The sequence below is a fragment of the Eublepharis macularius genome, chromosome 8 (genome assembly GCF_028583425.1).
Source record: "Eublepharis macularius isolate TG4126 chromosome 8, MPM_Emac_v1.0, whole genome shotgun sequence".
Taxonomy (NCBI): Eukaryota; Metazoa; Chordata; class Lepidosauria; order Squamata; family Eublepharidae; genus Eublepharis; species Eublepharis macularius.
In genome coordinates, this window is record NC_072797.1 from 51293824 (window position 1) to 51313659 (window position 19836).

Genomic DNA, 19836 nt, shown 5'->3' on the forward strand with positions numbered 1-19836 from the left:
TTATTGTGGTCTGGTCTCCCCATTCTGTGTAATAAGCAAGGGATGGCTGCTCTGGGGAAGGGACACAAAGGGTGGAAGCAGATTGGAATTGATTACGGCCACCTAAATCAGGATTTAGCAGCAGTCTTTTATATTGGAGGCCCATTCATGTGGGCCTCCAGGTGATCACAAATTTCTGTCAGGTTCATCATCATACTTGCAGGGTAAGAGGTTGCTTGGAACTGTGTGAGGTGGGATGGCCATTTGAAAGAAGTTTCAGGTGGATAGCTGTGTTAATCTGTAGTAGTAAAACAAAATCTGAATCTACTTGAAAGACCAACAAAATTTTACAGGGTGTACATTTTCATGAGTCACAGAGTGAGCTTTGACTCACAAAAGCATGTACCCTGGAGAATTTTGTTGGTCTTTAAAGGGATGCTGGATTCAGATTTTGTTCATTTGAAAGCAGTACATCAGATGGTTGCAGCTTCTAGGCTCCACAGCGTAGGAAGAAAAAGAAGAGTCTGCTGTGGTTTCTAGCTTTTGAAATAGAAAGTAAGCATGGATGGGAGAGAGAGAAAAAACATGTTAATAGGATTAATAGAATAAGCATCAGTGCTTTTGAACACATTACACTGTCACATTTAAGAAGTGTTTATCCGCAGAAGAGTAGAGTCCGGGGCGTTGAAATGGATATAGTGTTCAAATATTGTTTAGATGTTTTTCTTATACTGATGTAAATATTTGTGCTATAGGACTGAAAGCACAGGTTTAAGGACAGATGCAGTATGCCTCATCCTTCAATGAATCTGAACAGCTAGGTCAATGCCAAGAATGAGGATGTATACGTCAGATTTATCCCAGCTCTGGGTTTGTGACTGTGTTAGCTTTGCACTGCTGTCTGTGGTCGCTTCTCCTTGCTTTTCTTTGTTGAACAAATAATCCAAGTCCACAGACAGAATGTGCAGTCTGGCACACCGCTACTTGGCTCACAGGGAGCAGGTTTGTAATATCTTACCAAACTGCCGGTTTTACTTGTGTTGAAAAAAAAAAGAAAGATGAACAGCTAGCAAGTCTTGACAACAGCCTTGTCTGTGTGCCTTATTGCTTGTTTATTTAATTCTGAAGATGGTTGATAGTTTTTTTAGGTATTAGATTTTATATTTTCTGCTCTGAGCAACTTTGAAGGCTTATTCAGTGGATTATAAAATTTATAAACAAAAGGAGTAAGGAAGGTTTATCCACTGATCCTGAGTGCCTGGTATTCTCAGTTCAAATGCCTTCTACTTGCCTCTGTAATAAAAAATGTGGTATAATTGTTAGAGCATAAGACTAGGATCTGGGAGACCCAGGTTCAAATCCCCAATCTATTATAGAAGCTTGTTGGTTGACCTCGGACCTGTCACTTCTTTTAGCCTAACCTAATTCATAGGATTATTGTTAAAATGAAACAAAGAAACGGAGATCCGTGTTGCTTTGGGCCCTCATTGGGAAGAAAAGTAGGTATAACTATATAAATACATAAAATGCATCTGGTTCCTTGTATCATTCATTAGTTCCTTGAATAACCTATAGGACTTTTTGGTTTAGCCAACTTTGTAGCTGAAGCAGTTGATCATTCGTGATGCAATAGTAACATCCTGTTTTACTTTTCAGGTTATCAGAAATCATGGAGCTTTGTCCCAAATAACTTTGCAATGGCTCATAGTTCCTGAAGATACTGCAGATCTAGTTGCTACCTCTGGCAACATATCTTTCAATATAGAGCAAAGAAAAGCAAATTTAGTAGTGCAAGTCTTGCATGATGACATTCCAGAACTAGACAAGATTTTCTCCGTTTGGATCATTGATGTTTCCTGTGGACGTCTTGGAGTTTACACTAATGCTACATTGACAGTTCTTGCTAATGATGATCCTTATGGGCTTCTGATTTTCTCTGAGAAAAACAGGCCAATTAAAGTTGAGGAAGAAACCAAGAACATCACCCTTACAATAGCAAGGTTAAAAGGCCTGTTGGGAGTAATCATGGTTACATATAGAACTATGAGTGATGAGAATATGTCGCTCTATCTGCCATTGAATGTTGCCAGAGCAACTCGGGAGGAAGATTACTTACCCATTTTTGGATCTATAATTTTTGCAGCCAATGAAAGTGAGGCCACGATAGAGCTTCCCATCCTAGATGATAATGAACCAGAGAGATCAGAGTCTGTGTTTGTGGAGCTGCTTGATGTTGCTTTGGTAGAAGGAGCCCAGTATCGGCCAAGTAAGAATGTATATTTTTAGACTTTACTAGATGTGTTGTGATAAAATCTCAAAGGATGTTGAGAATGTACTAATTTCACTAACACATTTTCCTCCTTATACAAAATCACAATAAAGGCCAGTGCACATGACCATCTTATTTATGGCAACCACTTTTTTTTTCCATCTGATGATGGAAAATACAATTTCAAGTTCTGTTCCTGGGTAATGAGTCAGATGATCCCTTTGCCATGAGCATAGATCTTCCAAAGGCAGAATGAAAAACACATCTCACGAGCCAAGTTGTCAGATATGTACCTAACAGATTAATTCCATGTCACCTTTCTGCAGCAGAAATGATATACTAAGGAAAAGGCATTCTTTACATATATATTTTTAAAAGACAAGAGCTAATATACCTACTGTCAGGTTGCTTGAATTTCTTGAGCAGTGGTACTTGCTGGTCTTGCTGGTACTATTTACCAAACAGTATGTGCTGCATTGGTTACTGTTTTCATTCTGATGTAGTCTGTGATGCTGGCAGTTTGTCACACCATTCTTTAATCAGCGTGTAGAATTTGGTTGCCGCAGAAATGCTGTCTGATTTCACCCTTTCTTTGGTGGTTCTCTAATTTGTTTGAAAAGGACAGCTGCTGTCCAATCAGCAGATATCTCTGAAAGTGCCCTAATAGAAGTCCACCTCTGATACATCCTCCATTAAGCCATTGCGCTGGCAGTTCTCAATGCGAGTTTATAGGTGCAGACAAGCAACAAACACTGTGGATGCCTTTTGTGCACCTGTGCCAGCACACTGGCCTTAGCACCAGTTTCCATAGAACCTAAACAAATAACAATGTATTAAAAACTTTTCCAGTCAGATGCATGTATGTATGTAGATTTAAATTTATTTGCCCATTTGTAAAATTTTCTGTGCTCATGTACTATAGGTGCTGAATAAGGAACCATTTACTGTTTCACAATTTACCTAAACAAATGCTTTCCCCATCCTAGATCCACCATAGAAATTAGGCACAGCCTCTTACGTGTTGAAAAATGTGTGAAGTTTTTTTTCCTCCTCCCCCAGCACTGGGATTTTATCTTGTATTGAACATGGTTCTCTCTCATTTTTTTGCCAGTATGTCTTTAGAGATTACCTTGCATTTGGGGGCTTTGCATAACTTGATCATGTTATGACCTTTTGTATGTTTGCTTCTCATATACAGCACAGTATATAATCTGGTAATTTTTGTCTGTGAGTAGGAATGTTAATTATCCAGTCTTATCTGGAGGATTATATACTGATTTGCACTTCAAGTTTTCCCTGGCTGACAAATTACCTTTCCCTTTAGTTCTTGATAAACTGAGACAGTTGAGATACTAAGTTCTGAAATGCCATGTATATTTCATCATAAGAAACTGAGAAATAATACTCTAATTGAAAGTGAAGTGCTTTTTCTATTAAGCGTTGGATAAATGAATATACATAAGAAGAGCACTGCAAGCTGAGACCATGGCTGTATTCCTGGTTTTTAAATATATATGTGTTGATTAGCCTTTGTGGGTTATATGTTTCTTGTGTCTATTCTCCAGAGGTTTTCTGTGCTATCGTCATCATTTTTTTAAAAAAATTTATTCCACATTAACTTAAAACATAACCATACAAAACCAATTCCACATAAACATAACCATACAAAACCCAAAATACAACAATTCCTAAGGAGTTCCATACATCTAGAAATTCAATAGTTCTTGACAATGAATGTTAGAAGAAACAATATCTTTTTCCTGCAAAAAATGCACAATAGGGAACCATATTGCTTGGAAATGTTTTCGATAGGCTTCCAAATTTGAATGCCTGTAGAGCAATCCACTTTACCCAATATAAAATGGTTCCAGATAGAATCATACCAATTTTGTAGTGAGGGCCCTTTCTTATTTCTCCATTTCTTGGCAATCTCTATCCTAGCAATTGCTAACGAAGTTGTTATTGTAACCAGCTTGTTTTTATCTACTTGTTTTAACAAATCTATTTCTAGAAAAATATTTTCTGGATTTCTTGGAATCTGTTGGCCCACTATACTTTCTATTTGCAATAATACTTTATTCCAGAACCTTTTAATGGTGGGGCAAAGCCAAAAAAAAGGAAAAAGTCTCCTGTCTGTCCACAACCTTTCCAACATTTTAAGTTCAATTTTTTTTTAAATTTAGCAATTCTCATTGGAGTTGAATAGCTTCTATGTAATATTTTAAATGAGTTAAGGTGAATTGTTGAAATTTTAGAGTTAAAACTTGGGGCCTTCCAAGCTTTTTCAAATTCTTCTTTGGAAATTCTACCTTCACAATCTGCAATCCAAGCTCTTTCAGCTGTTATATTAGGTTTATTACATGTTGATAATAGTACTTTATAGATCTTAGAAAGGAGACCTTTATGGCCACACTCACTTTGCTTAAATAGTGCTTCTAGAGCAGTTAAAGGTATTGCCCAATTTCGCACTATACCTAAGGTTTCTAGAATATGCCTAATCTGATAATAATTTAACCAAGATATACTTTCTTGCATTGCAGCCTCTATATCTAGTTTGGTATCATCATCATAACTAATACAACTTATAACAGAGCCTTAAGACAGATTTGGGGTATGAGTTGCAATTTCCAATCCCAAATACCCATACTCCTTCTAGGATTCTCTAAATTTACAGACCCTTAAACAAGCCAGTTTTCCTATTTTTAACACGTAACTCTCTCTGTTCTCAACATGTTGTATCCCTAGGATCATATTCAGTCCTCATTGGACTCCCCCCCTCTCATTTTGATTAATTTACAAAATTGTATTTTTCTTCATGCCTGGGGAGTTTCTTGTCTGTGGACAGCCTGTTTTTGTTGCTTTCATGATTGACGCAATGGCCAACCTCTTATTAGATACACTGATGCATTGGCACTTTCCTGGCTTATATTTTGGTGGCTGTGATGGGAGCTGATGATAGAATAGAATCACTTCCTCTACTAGCAACACCCCCTGTTCTATCTTGTCTGTGTAAATTACTGCTGGCTTTCACACTTAAGTCTTCTTTAAACCTAAAGCTGTCCCAGTTAGGGCAAACTTTTTCTTTTCCTCACCCAGAGGATTATTAGACTGACCCTCCTTGTCAGACTCCAAACTTCAACTCCTTCAACAATTCTGTCAGTACCAATTGTTACCTTCTCACAGAGGGGGGGAGCAGCCAACATCATTCTCCCTTGAGGCAGTTTTTTAACCCTTTCCACTCCCTGAGGGTTGCACTTAGTAAACCTTTCATTTAAAAGCCCATTCCGTCACAAATAGCCATCTTCTTGTTTTGTTGTAACTTTGCATAACATACAGTGATTTTGCAGACTACTCAGAAATCTCATGTATTATAATTTTGTACATGTTTAATATATACTGATGTTATGACTGTCTAATGAAGTTACACAGCATTTGCAGTCTGTAGGTAAAGTGCTATCAGAATCTTTGTGGTTCTGTAAGCATTACTTAATTATAAAACAGGGATCTCCGATTGTCACAGAGGTTTGTTTTTTTGTTTTTTTGTATTTCAGTTTTAAATTCTCCTCGCCTTGGACCAAAAGGTGACACAGTTGCTCATGTGATTATCAATGCCAATGATGATGCTTTTGGAACACTGCAGCTTTCCGTACCAGCTGTGCGTGTGGCTGAAAATTACATTGGACCAATCATCAATGTCACAAGAACTGGGGGACTTTTTTCTGATGTTTCAGTGAAATTTAAAGCTGTGCCAATAACTGCAACTGCTGGTAAGGGAAAAATGATGGTAAGGTAACAAGATGGTAAAAGCTACAAAAATATAGATTAAGTACTACCAAATAACAAAAGCAATGACAGACACTTTCATTTAGGTAAATTTACTATAGAATACAGAATCATATGATACTTAATTATATTTGAGGTTGTGTATAACTCATGACAACTTATGCAGTGACCACACTGCATAATCAGTGTATGAATCAGGTAAAATTTGGTAACTTTTACTGAATACCAAACCCAAATTGTACATTCCTAAGTAGGTGCAGGGTGAGGAGGAAGTGTGTTTAAGACTTATTTACTTAATTGAGCTGAGATCTGTACTGGGAAATTCCAACCAGCTGGAATTGGATGTGTCTGAATGAAGAGTCTTTTAGTAAAGAATTCTAATGTGAGCCTAGATCTTAGTAATGTTAATGCAGTAAGATCCTTTGTACATAAATGCATCTTGATCCATACCTGCCAAGGTCTAAGTTTACATTAGCATTCTTTAATAAAAAGTACTCAATTGGAGTGCTGTAGGACAGACTTGATTTATTTCTGGGTTGCTGTTGTCATCAGTGAGCATAATGGGATCATAATAAAATATGCCCAAAGATGCTGGTGCTCAGACTTTTTCTTGGAAGGGTCCTGAAACTCATTTTTGGGCCTAACATAACTGGTTGAGAGAAGCTGGTCTTGGTTTGCAAGACGGAGAGAGAGAGAGGCCAATAAAGTTGACACAGTGGCAATATGCAAGTTGCAAAATTCAGTATTTCTGGCTTTAGAATATGAGGAAATTTTTATTTTTTTAAAAAATATACGTAGTCCTTGATAAATTGTTTTACCTCCTTTAAATAACTCCCTTTAACATCTCTATATGGTTTACTTTTCTGCTTATATGTGTGTGAGGTGTGTATATAATCCTAACCCTGCCACTAAACCATAGCTTCTCTCATTGGTAGGAACATAGTGCCATAATGTAGCATGTCATCATGAACATACCCAGTACTGAAAAAATAAACTAGAGCAGGAAGAGAAATAGAATTGTTTTTACCAGGGCTCATTTCGACGGGGAATGCTGTTTCAGCCCCGATCTGGGCCGGAACGGGCCCAAAATGGCCATTTTGGACCATTTTGGACTCATTTGGGGGGCGAAGGGGCCTGAATCAGGGCTGAAACTGCCCGGATTGGGTCGGTACTGGGTGGGGGAAGCCTCCCCCACCCAGCACCAACCTGGTCCCAGCCGTTTCAGCCCTTATGCGGGCCAAAAATGTCCATTTTGTGCCTGTTTCGGCCCAGATAAGGACTGATTCGGCCCGAATCAGGGCTGAAATGGCCCAGATCAGGTCGGTGCTGGGTAGGGGGAACCCTCACCCACCCGACACTGACATTTTGGCCCCAATCCAGGCCAAAATGGGCCAAATATGGCCATTTTGGGCCCGTTTCAGGCCGCATTGGGGCTGAATGGGCCCAGATCAGGTCGGTGTCAGCTGGGGGAAGCCTCCTCCACCTGGCAGTGACCCAACCCCAGTCATTTTGGCCCCAGTCCGGGCCCAAATGGGCCATTTTAGCCCTTTTGGGCCTGGATCAGGGCCAAAAGAGCCCAGACTGTGTCAGTGCTAGGCAGGGGAGGGTCGGTGCCTGGTGAGGGAAGCCTCCCCCACCCGGCACCAACCTGGTCCCGGTCATTTCTACCCCGATCCGGGACGATCTGGGCCCCAAATGGCCATTTTTTACCATTTTGGACCCGTTTGGGGGCGAAGGGGCCTGAATCAGGGCCTAAACTGCCTGGATTGGGTCGGTACTGGGCGGGGGAAGCCTTCTCCACCCAGCACCAACCTGGTCCCAGCCATTTCAGCCCTTATACGGCTGGAAATGGGCTCAAAATGGCCATTTTTGTACATTTTATGCCCGTTTTGTAGTGGATAAGGGCCGACACGGTCTGGATCGGGGCTGAAATGACTCAGATCAGGTCATTGCCAGGTGGGGGGGGGCCCTTCCCCAACCAGCACCGACCTGATCCTGGCCGTTTTGGCCCCAATCCAAGCCGAAATGCCCCCAAAATGGCAGTTTTTAGCACTTTTGGGCCTGTTTTGGCCCAGATTGGGGCCGAATGGGCTCGGATCAGGTCGGTGTCATGGGGGGGAATCCTCCTCCACCTGGCAGTGACCCAACTCTGGTTGTTTTGGCCCCAATCCGGGCCCCAATGGGTCATTTTTGACCCTTTTGGCCCGGATCAGGGCTGAAACAGCCTGGACTGCATCAGTTCCAGGCAGGGGAGGGTTCCTCCACCCTGCTCTGTCCTGATCTGGGCTGTTTTGGCCCTGATCTGGGCCTTTGGCCACTTCCGGCCATTTTGGGCAATTTTCGCTAGGATTGGGGCTGAAATGGCTGGGATTGGGTCGGTGCTGGGCGCGGGAAGCCTCCCCCTCTTGGCTCCGACCCAGTCCCAGCCATTTCAGCCCTGATCCGGGCCGAAACGAACCCAAAATTGCCATTTTGGGCCATTTTGGCCCCATTCCTCCTGGGATCAGGGCCAGAACGGCCAGGATAGGGTCTGTGCCAGGTGAGCGAACCCTCCCCTGCTGTGCTGACCTATTCCTGGCTGTTTTGGCCCTGATCCGAGCCCAAACATGGCCCAAATGGCCATTTTTGGCCATTTGGAGCCCATTTCGGTCGGAATCAGGACCAAAACAGCCATGATTGGGTCGGTGCCTGGCAGGGGATCCCTCCGGCAGAGGACCCAATCTGGGCTGTTTTGGGTCTGATCCAGGCCAAAATGTGCCCAGAATAGCCCTTTTGAGCAATTTTGGGTCTGCTTCAGCCTGGATTGGGGCCAAAAGGGCCCTGATCGGGGCCACTGCCAGGTGGGAGAACACTCCCCTGTCTGGCAACAGCCAAATCCCAGCCATTTCGGCTCAATCAATGGGTGTGGCATTTACTAATGAGTTATGCTAATGAGTTCCTGCAGCTCTTTTTCTACGAAATGACCCCTGGTTTTTACACACACACACACACATATTTTGTGATATATCTGGCTACAATTGTTTCCATGTTTAAGAAAACATATTCCTTATGTCTTTCAAACAGTGTGATTGGCTACAGGCCAATGGTTGCTGCCATTTTAATCATACTCTTTATCACTTAGTCTACATCAGTTCATTCTCAACACACCCAAACTTCCATGCGACCACTTGTGAAACCATACAAACTCTGATGTCATCTTGTCTTTGAATAATAGGTCACGTGATTACAAGTTAATAGGCTTTTTTATAATATTATTTAAGCAACCTCAGTATATTTATATTTACAGGTGAAGACTACAGTGTAGCCTCATCAGATGTTCTCTTACTAGAAGGAGAGACCAGTAAAGCTGTGCCAATTTATATCATAAATGATATAAACCCTGAGGTTGAAGAGTCCTTGCTTGTGCAGCTGCTCAATCAGACAACAGGGGGAGCATTAGTTGGAGGCCTAACTCAGGCAGTTATAACCATTGAGGCCTCCGATGATCCTTATGGATCTTTTGGTAAGATGGAACTTTTAAACTTTCTTTTGGATCCTCTGGTTCAAAAATGTCAGAATACCCATTTACTGATTTAAGAAGCTGCTTTTATATAACTTTTAATGACAAGGCATTATTTTCTTTCAGCACAAAGTGTTGTTTGTCTGTCCTTTTCCGAAGAAAAGTTCAGAGGCCATTCAGCCGATCTAAATTTTCTGTGTATTATTTGAAAACCTATGGTCTACTGTCATAAACTACTGAATACATGAAGCTTCATTTTATGCAGGATTCTCATTAGCCTTGCAGTTCGGATTCTAAGGTTTAAAATGACCTCCTTGCATTCAGTTACATCAGGTACCTTCTGTATGACATCAAAGGAGATCATCCAGTGGCAAAGAGAGAGATGAGGAGAAAGCAAAAAGGGAAAGGGGAGCAGCAGGTCCCCCAGTGGGTAAATTTGATGACATTAACATGTATGGCTTGTTATACTGATGGGCCCTTAGGTAGTTGTAAATTTAGAGCCAGTTTGGTGTAGTGGTTAAGAGCGCGGGACTCTAATCTGGAGAGCCGGGTTTGATTCCCCACTCCTCCACAAAGCCAGCTGGGTGACCTTGGGCGAGTCACAGTTCTCTGGAGCTCTCTCAGCCCCACCCACCTCACAGGGTGATTGTTGTGGGGTAATAATAACACTTTGTAAACTGCTCTGAGTGGGCATTAAGTTGTCCTGAAGGGCGGTATATAAATCGAAAGTTGTTGTTGTTATTATTATTTAATTTCGCTATAATATATAGCATGATTGGCAGCAGGTTCACTGCTGCATACATATTTTCCTTGCTAAGGAAGGAAGCATACATCTTTTCCTTGCTAATATGACAGCGACCAGTTAAGACTGTTTGGTATGTTCGTTATCAGTATTCTACCCTTCCTCCAAAGAGCTTAGAGATACATGTTAGCTTTACATTATTTCCTGTAGTCTGTCAAGCTAAAAGATCACCCTGCAAGCTTCATGAAAGAATAAATATTTGAACCTCAGTTTCATATATTCATTTTTGCTACTCCAACACACTGTCAATGATGTGAAGCATAGCTTTTTTGCAGTCTCCCTCTTCCAGAGGCCAGGGCAAGAAATGTTCAAATCAATCAAAATGGTAACTCTTGTGTAGAAAATAGTTCAGTATGACTCTATATTGTGGTTTGCTAAACTTACTGCTGCTTAGTAAGTGTTTCGTAGAAGCCGGTTATAATTAAAACTTCTATTAAAACATGTATTATACTGTGAAGGCTTTCTGTGGGCCAATACCTTTTCTAGTCTTTCAGATCGCTGAAGTCACTGTTGAAGAGCCAGAGTCTAACACTGTGATGATAGATTTGCCAATAATTCGCAATGCTGGAACACTTGGCAATGTGACAGTTCTATGGGTTGCTACCATTAATGGGCAGCATGCTACCAGTGATTTGCTGGACTCCTCAGGTAACATTCACTTTTCGCCTGGGGAAACCATGCAGAAGTTAACACTAGAGATCCTGGCTGATGATGACCCAGAAATTCAGGAGGTGAGTTCAACAGCATGCAAAAATAAATATGTATTAATTTTGTTTTATAATAAGCATTGATTAGTTCCTAGTAGATATGGGTATGAACGGCAAGATGAACTAAAGTTTGTCATGAACTGGGCCGGTTCGTGCTTCGCGAACCAGCAGTTCGTGGAAGCCTGTTTTCCACGAACTTCCACAAACTGGTCTGCCAGTTCGTTTGGTTTGTGTAAAAGCCCAATACCCCTAGCAGGGAAAGGGGCATTTTAACCCCCTGATCAGTTGCTTGTCAGGGATCTCCCCAACAAGCAGCTGATCCAAGCCACTGGGGTGTGTGTGAAATGCCCCTTTCTCTGCCGCTGGGAAGGAGCACAGAAAGGGGGCATTTAAACCTCCTGATCAGCTGCTTGTCTGGGATCTCCCTGACAAGCAGCTGATCCAAGCCTGTGAGAGGAATGCTTCTTTCTCTGCTGCTGTGAAGCAGCACAGAAAGGGGCATTTCACCCTTGATCAGCTGCTTGTTGGGGATCTCCCTGACAAACAGCTGATCCAAGCCAGTGGAGGGTGAAATGCCCCTTTCTCTGCCGCTGCCAAGCAGCACTGAAAGGGGCATTTAACCCCCCAGATCTCCCCGACAAGCAGCTGATCCAAGCTGGAGGGGGTGAAATGCTTCTTTCTGTGCCACTTTGCAGCAGCACAGAAAGAGGTATTTAAACCCCATGAACCACAAACTGGTTTGTGAACTAGGGCAAGTTCATGAAAGTTTGTGAAACGGGATGACCCACGAACCACACGGTTCAGTTTTTCCTCCAGTTTGTGCCCACTTTTAGTTCAGAGAATAATTGATGTTTAGTTGGACATGAAAATTCATGCTAGGGAATAATAACAACAATTTGTAGACATGTTTCATATACTGTTGCTTTGAAGCTGTTAATACCATGAAATTCAGGAATAATTCATCTTTGGTATGGGAATCTTGGAGGTAAATTTGGTAAAGCAGTAATAAACCCTCCCTAGGTGTAAGAAGCAAAGCAAGCATATTCTAGTCCCTTACCATATTGCTTTAAGTGCTGTATCTAATGATGACTCTTATGGTGCTTTATATTGTTAAGGAAGGGCCCGTGTTTAAACTGTCACTCGACATATCCTGAAATCCTGAGTAACCTTGAGACATGTCTCTTGGACAATATTGATGAATTATATCTTTGGTGTGTGTATGTGAACATGTGTATACTGAGTACATTCTTCTCAAATTTGCTGTTTATACATGGTAGCCTACTACGTGGACATAAACATACAGAAGATTGTAGCACAAATATTGAAAAAGTGAATGTGGTCATTCAGTGTCTGAATTTAGATTCACCTGACTATGAGGAGGTAGACAAGCGATCTAATAACTACTAAGATACATCTTGTCTGCCTGAAAAGGCTGAATTGAGTCCTTTGCTTTTATTTTGAATATTGTTGTGAGCCAGCCAATATTCTAAAATTAGACTAAGTAGGAGATGTTTACCAATAGTTATTTATTACCTGGTTCCACTTGTTCATTTCTTAACAAAATTATGAGATCAACTCTCTAACATATTTTTTAGATGATCAGAGTGGAATTAACTCAGGCCTCCAATGGAGGTACTATTGGGCCAGATAGAGTGGCAAATGTTATAATTCCCGCCAATGACAAACCATACGGCACCGTTTGTCTTTATCATTCTGTGTACCGAGTTCAAGAACCACTGGAGAAAAGCTCAGTTGCAAACATAACAGTGACAAGAAGGTGTGTCTTCATACTTTAGTTTTTTTAACAGTTTGTGATCTGTTCTGTATCTGGTTATTATGTGGGGATGGATCAAACACTACTTGCTCTTTAATTTAAGAATCTTTCATTGGAGGAAGGTGTCGTTTCGTTGATGAAAATCCTGTGTTTAATGGAAGGAAACTATTAGATCCTGCAATAAAGCAGGCCATAGTCCTTATGCTGTATGTAGCAAAGTCTTTATGATAATAGATTAACGGTGTAGCTTTATAAGAGCAGTATACACATGGAGTTATAGTCAATTCTTCATCTAGTTATGTTGCTTTTATTTCTATTAAAACTGAACTAGAGAAGGCTGAATTGTAGTGTAGTGGTAGAATTCAACCTCTAATCCAACCTATTCCATACGTCAGTGCTGAAATGAAAAAAATAATAATAATGGAGGATTGAAGGAAACAAAAGGTACACTTGCAAAATAAATAAATAAAGGCATAACAGTTCGCCAATAGAAGAAGAAGAAATTAGGGAAGGATCCCAGAGTTGCTTTTCATGGTTACTTAGACATGTTGGTTGTTTTTCTGCCTGTCAAAGTCTTAAAAGTTCAGGCTGCTTATGAATGCTTACTCAGAAGCAAAGCCCTACTGATTTCAATGGGACTTATTTGAGAAAGGGGAAGGAATAAAGTAATTTGGGAATCTGGATATGGCCCTAGCTTCAGCTGAGAAGCAGGAAGGCAAAAAAACCTTGAACAAACACAGTCAACAGAAAGATTTCCATCCTCAGCCAAGCTATAGGTGCAAGGTTTGCCTGTCCCATCATCTTATGAAGCTTGAGAAGAAATCCACCTAAAAGTGGTGTTGGCCATTGGGAGTGAAGATGATCAGCTCTACAGGCTCGTTTTTTCTCTTTCACCATGTCCATCTGTTTCCCCTTTATTTTGTTTATTAAATGAGCTTTAGTTGGTATATCTGATTCCTCTCACATCTTTGGAGGCAGATTGGAGTGGGAGATAGTAACTGGCCCACTACATCCACTACATTTGCTGTACTGAATATTGGCCCACCATTATCCATTTCCATTTCTTGAGTTTCCCCAGAATTTTCTGCTTTGACGTTGCAATAGAAATTAAACTTCTTAAAATATACAGAAATGTTTAAACATTCTTAGAAGTTGGTATCTTCTTAAGCTATATTTTCTTTTCCAATTACAGAGATTGTAAGTTTATAAGAGAATCTTCCTTAGATGACATTCTTTTCTTGCTTTTCATAATTTCTAGTGGTGGAAGGTTTGGCCAGCTACAGATTTTCTTCAGCACTTCTGAAATTGATGTTGTGACTCTTGCAATAGAACAAGGCTTGGACGTACTGTCCTATTATGAAGCCCCTATGCAAGGAACTCCTGACACAACACAGATGATTAAAGTGAACATTTCTTTAACAAGTGATTCACTATATACATGTGCAACATTGTGCCTAAAAGAACATGCATGTCCAGCCTTTGCCTTTTCCAGTGCCTTTGGGATCCAATCATGTTTTTGGGTGGCAATGCTGAGTAGCCCAGTAACCAATGATTCAGGATTCTGGATCTACAAGAAAAACCTTACTTCTGTATCTACACTTTTCAGTACACAAGCAATTGCTAATAGTGACTATGAATCTGTAACAGAGCAATGGGTAATAATGGCAGAAGATGCAGAGTTTACAAATCTCACAGTTAACATACTTCCTGATGATTTTCCTGAACTGGATGAAACATTCATTGTATCTCTGTTAAAAGTTGAACTGATGAACATCTCTGCCAGTGCTGAAAATCAGCCAACCATAGGACTCCCGAATACCTCTACAGTTGTCATACTCATGAATGGGGATGCCTTCGGAGTGTTTGTGATCTACAGCATCAGTCCCAATACAACAGAGAATGGTCTTTACGTGGAAGTTCAAGAATGGCCTCTGAATACTGTGCAGTTGGTGATACATAGAACAGATGGTAGCTTGGGACAGGTTTTGGTGGAGTGGAGCATAGCTGGTGGCACAGCAACCCCAAATCTGGATTTCATAGGTGAAGGAGAGAGCCTGATTTTTGCTGAAGGTAAGGAATGTGGGTTATTACAAGGTAATACAATGTGCATAACAATCATGTGAGGCAGCCTTAGAAAAGCAATGGCTACCTGAAAGAAAGAGTGAAAGGGGTTGAGTTATGTCATAATCACTTACTTGAAATTTATATTCCTTAAATCATGGGTTTTTGTAGTCCATGATTGTGCATCATCTCTCTCTCTCTCTCTCTCTCTCTCTCTCTCTCTCTCTCTTTCTTATTTATTTATTTATTTATTTATTTATTTATTTATTTATTTATTTAATACCCTGCCTTTCTCTCCAGTGGGGACACAAATTGACTCACATTGTTCTGCCATTTTATCTTCAGAACAACACTGAGATATGTTAGGTTGAGAGACTGTGACAAGCCCATAGTCACCCAGCAAGCTTCTATGACAGAGTGGAGATTCGAATCTGGATCTCCCAGATCCTAGTCCAACACTCTAACTGCTACACCATACTGGCTATCAATATGATGGCCTAAGGTGGATGATAAAGAGAGAGCTGTGCCCAATCAGCAAAAGAAAATAAAGGGAAATTTATGATGTTTAATATAACTTGAGTGTTCTCTTTTTGTATGTGTTTACCCCTAGGAAATGTATTGATTTCTTTATTTAGTGTCTTTTCTACTAAACAATTTTATAGAATCATTGCTAAAATCACATGTAGTAGCACTGCTATATTAAGGTGTCTCCTATTTCTCTTGACAGGCGAAACAAAGAAGGCAATAACACTGACCATTTTAGACGACTCCGAGCCAGAGGATGATGAAAGCATTATAATCAGTTTGACCCACACTGAAGGTGGCAGCCGCATTCTCCCGAGCTCTGACACCGTCATGGTGGTTATTTTGGCCAATGACAATGTGGCAGGAGTTCTTAGCTTTCAGACAGCGTCAAGATCTGTTATTGGACACGAAGGTCGGTTTCTCTCCATACTTGCTTCCATTACTCTGTGTGTGATCAATCCCTTTATTTATGTTTTCTCTCACTGAGAGTATGCTTCACTTAATCATATAGGATGAAAGTGGTAAGAAAAACCCTTGAAGAGTCCTCAGCCACATTTTAAACATGGATCAGAAGAACTCAAACAAATAATAAACCCAAAAAAAAGGCCTTGGGAAACTAGAAGACAGGTTTTTTTTGCTGCCTACAGTTTATATTAAAGCCTGTTTAAAACTCTTTAACCTCGCAAATTCGGGATCCCTCCATTCCAGTGCATTACTTTTAGAACAAGTGCAAGAGCCTTAAAGAGGCATCTCATTTCCCCCTCACCCACTATTTCCGTTTTCCCTTCCCTGAAAGCCCCCCCATTCCCCTTTTCCTACATCCTTCTCTCCTCCCCACCCACCAGCCGGCCTATCTTTATCTGCCACCCTGTCTTCAACTTTTCCTCATTCCTCCCCCCTGGCAACCTCTTTCTGGGAAAACTATGGCCCAGTTGCATTCCAACCGTCAGCCCAGGCCAAGTTGTGCAGTGGGGAACCTACAACAGTTTATAGGGGCGCCTCATTTTCTCCTGTATTCACACACCATTTAGTTTTTCCTTCCTCCTGGTAACCCCACAATGGGAACACAAAGCACCTTCCATCATTCTCCTCTCTTCCATTTTGTCATCACAACAACCCTATCAGGTAGGTTAGGCTGAGAGTATGTGACGCCTGAAGTCACCCAGTGAGCTTCCACAGTAGAGTGGAGATTCAGACTTGGGTATCTCTGATCCTGGTTTGAAACTCTAACCATTACACCGCACTGGCTTTCATGAGGTGGCTGCTGTTGAACAGTAGGAAGCAACCAGTCATGGATGAGTCATGCAAGTCTTGTGGTAGCAAGTCGCCCAATGGTTGCTGCCAGGACTAGCCTCAGTGAGTTCTCTTTCAAGGCCAAAACAGCCCTGGAAACGACCCTCTTCCTGTCTTTTCCTGGCAAAAACCAAAGCTTCAATATTGTGATTGCTTAGCAATGGCCACTGAGGGCACCTGTTTCTTAAAGTTGCAGGCACTCTATCATTTTGAGTTTCATTAAACTTATCATTTTTTAAAATTTTTCTGCAAACCTGAGACTTTCCTCAGATTTGTAGGAAGATCGGTCTTGTGAGGCCACGTTGAGAATTAGATCTATTGATTTAATTTGGGCCAAGATAAGATATTGCATCTTTCTAGCTCAGACCAGAGTTGATACATTGTATTTATCAATATTTCTGTCCTGTATCCACTGTCACGTGTATGAGATATTTAAGGGATAGGACAGATGTCTGACTCTTCTTGCTTGCTCAGTTACCATTTACAAGCAGCCTAAATGTTTATACCATAATACTGCTGATGCTTATTCATTTGCTCTTAGCAATATTCCTTTCTATTTTAGCAGTCTCTAGAAAATCATTTCAATTTTATGCTAGTTTTTATGACCGTGGCTTGTTTTTATATTGATAACTTAATGTCACTTTTAATTGTGTTGTTTTTACTTGTAAGACTCCTCTAACAGGTCTTTTCTTGATAGAAGGGATTCAGAAGCCAGGTCTTTCTATTTGAAGTGCCAGTATCAGGCAATTGCCAGCAGTCTCTTATCCTTACACATATGAGTTGCTTCATTTCAACATGTCCTATACAGTTATGTGACTTTCCCCCCTTACAATCATTTTAATGTGATCACTATAACATAATTACAGCAATAGCTATAACTATCATGGTACATGGAGGAGCATTTTTACACCTACCATACACACAACAATTAAAAGTATTTTGTTTTATCATCTCTTGAATTAACATCCATCTCCTAACTATCTTAATGCATAAAATCAATGTGATTGATTTCCAGTTAAGTATGTTTAGGATTGCACTATGTAAGCACATCTGTAACATGCTCTGAATATCATCAGTTGTATACAAACAGGGATAATATTGTAGAAACAAAGACATTAAAAAGAGATAATTTTCTTATCTCTCATGGAAATATTAAGTTAGGTACAAAGTAACAGCAAATAAATTTTCTGAAGATTTCTAATTATTGAAATTGAACAAGTTCTAGTATTTTAAATGGAAAACTGCACCTGCTTATATTTTGGTGCATTTTCTGTTATTGTCTTGCCTTCTCTTGTATACGTGAGCTATCATATTGATTCTAAAACTGTAATGGTAAGGAAAATTGAAATTCTAGATTAATTTTTTTTAGATAATGCATATATAGTATGTAATTTTGCAATTGTTTTTGGAAATCTTATATAAGCTATCTAATCTATGTATATAGTTCTTATACATGAAAGGTAATCATCATATCATATCACTTTCCCATAGATTGCCATTGTTAATTCTTCTGCTGTTATTTGTCTGTTTTCACCCCTTTCTTATCTGTGTCAGTTATTCCGACCAGCCTGTCACAGTAGCTGTAATCTGACAAGGTTACAAGAGCTATCAGAGATCACTTTGAATTAATACTGACTGTATGGTGACCTTCATGAGCTCTTTGCCACTAATTAAAATTCATTTGTGCATGTAGAAGTACTGCAGAACTAAATAAAGAGTCTAATAGCACCTATAAGACTAACAAAATTAGTGGTAGGGTATGGGCTTTCATGAGCCACAGCTCACCTCTTCAGATACAGATGGAATGTGAGTCCATCTGTCCTTATATCTTGGAGAGTGGAGTGATTACAGAGGCGAATGATAATAGCCAGTGAATGACAAAGGCATGTGTGATAGAATAGGGTGGAATATGCAGAGGGGTAGTGGGTTGGAGAAATTAGTAGAACTAAAGACCTTCATTATACAATATAGAGATTGTGGACACTTGAGCTGTCAGTCTCTAAAGAATAAGTGCAACATGGCATTACCCAGAAGCGAATAGTTCAAAGATAATGAAATGTCTAAATGTTTCCTTTGGTAAAAAGTTCTTCTTGCATGAGTAATAAGTTATGGAAACCAATCCAGCTGAGCCCCTCTTCCCAACCTAAACTTATAATTCGACCATTGTATCTTCTAACTTTTCAGGCAGACTTCCTTTATAATTCTCTACTTCCTATCTTTTATCCATTCTTATAAATAAGGTTGATGTGAAGGGTTGTCATGGTTGGACACATACCAAAGACTCCCAGCATAGTTGAGGTCCCATCCTCAACTGGAGATGCTGGACCAATCTTCCATTTGCTAGTGGGATAAGTATCTTGCCACTAAGGAAGCTGAGCACAAGAAAATTTCATGCTGTCATCTTATTTTGGCTCCCCTCCCAATTGGCCTAGAGATACATGCAACATTTCAGTGACACTTCTTGTTCTTTTTAAACTTGTGAGCACTGATAGGCAAAATAAAGATCAAGAAAGTTATATTCTGCTCCTTCCTTCAGCTGTAATTGTGAGGTGATGGTGAAAGACAGCCGCACTTGGGAGGAAAATTGTCAGCGATTGGCTGGAGGGGGACAGTGGAGGGGCCAATGATAACACTACCTGCTAAAACCTATAAAACCTTATAACTGGCCATGCTTATAATTGTTCCAGTTAGTTACATGATACTACATTACTGTAAGAGTGTGATACTAAACACAGATATACCGTTCTACATCCAAGCAAGGACTTTACTATTTACAGTATAAAATCACCAGCTTCTCCAATGATTGTAACAGTTACCAGGCGTGGCCAGTCTCCTTAGAATTGTTTTTGTTTTTCCTCACATTACGTTATTAAGGGACTGGAGAATCATTAAAGTACTTTGGGAATACTTCCATTCTAGCCATGTCCAAAATGTGAATCTCTGTGAAGGCACACTGATGAACTCATTTTGACTTTACTTTTTCTTAAACCTGTTTGCAAAACGCATGTATTAATTACTAGGAAATGGCTAAAGATGTTCATGGATGTAATATCTGGAATGGCAGATATGAACATGAAACTTAGTCTCTCTCATTATCCTATATGTCAATTCCATACATTTTATTGAAAATAATATAAACTAATG

General features: G+C 40.3%; 1 protein-coding gene across 1 annotated transcript in view; it reads left to right on the forward strand.

The window, feature by feature from the left end:
- The window catches only part of ADGRV1 (adhesion G protein-coupled receptor V1), a 428595-nt gene that overhangs the window by 66404 nt on the left and 342355 nt on the right, over positions 1–19836 (forward strand). Inside the window, exons 28-34 of the mRNA XM_054987564.1 lie at positions 1636–2245; positions 5800–6015; positions 9318–9533; positions 10819–11063; positions 12635–12816; positions 14072–14883; positions 15602–15811. Coding sequence (XP_054843539.1) covers positions 1636–2245; positions 5800–6015; positions 9318–9533; positions 10819–11063; positions 12635–12816; positions 14072–14883; positions 15602–15811 — 2491 coding nt within the window. The remainder of the gene's footprint in view (positions 1–1635; positions 2246–5799; positions 6016–9317; positions 9534–10818; positions 11064–12634; positions 12817–14071; positions 14884–15601; positions 15812–19836) is intronic.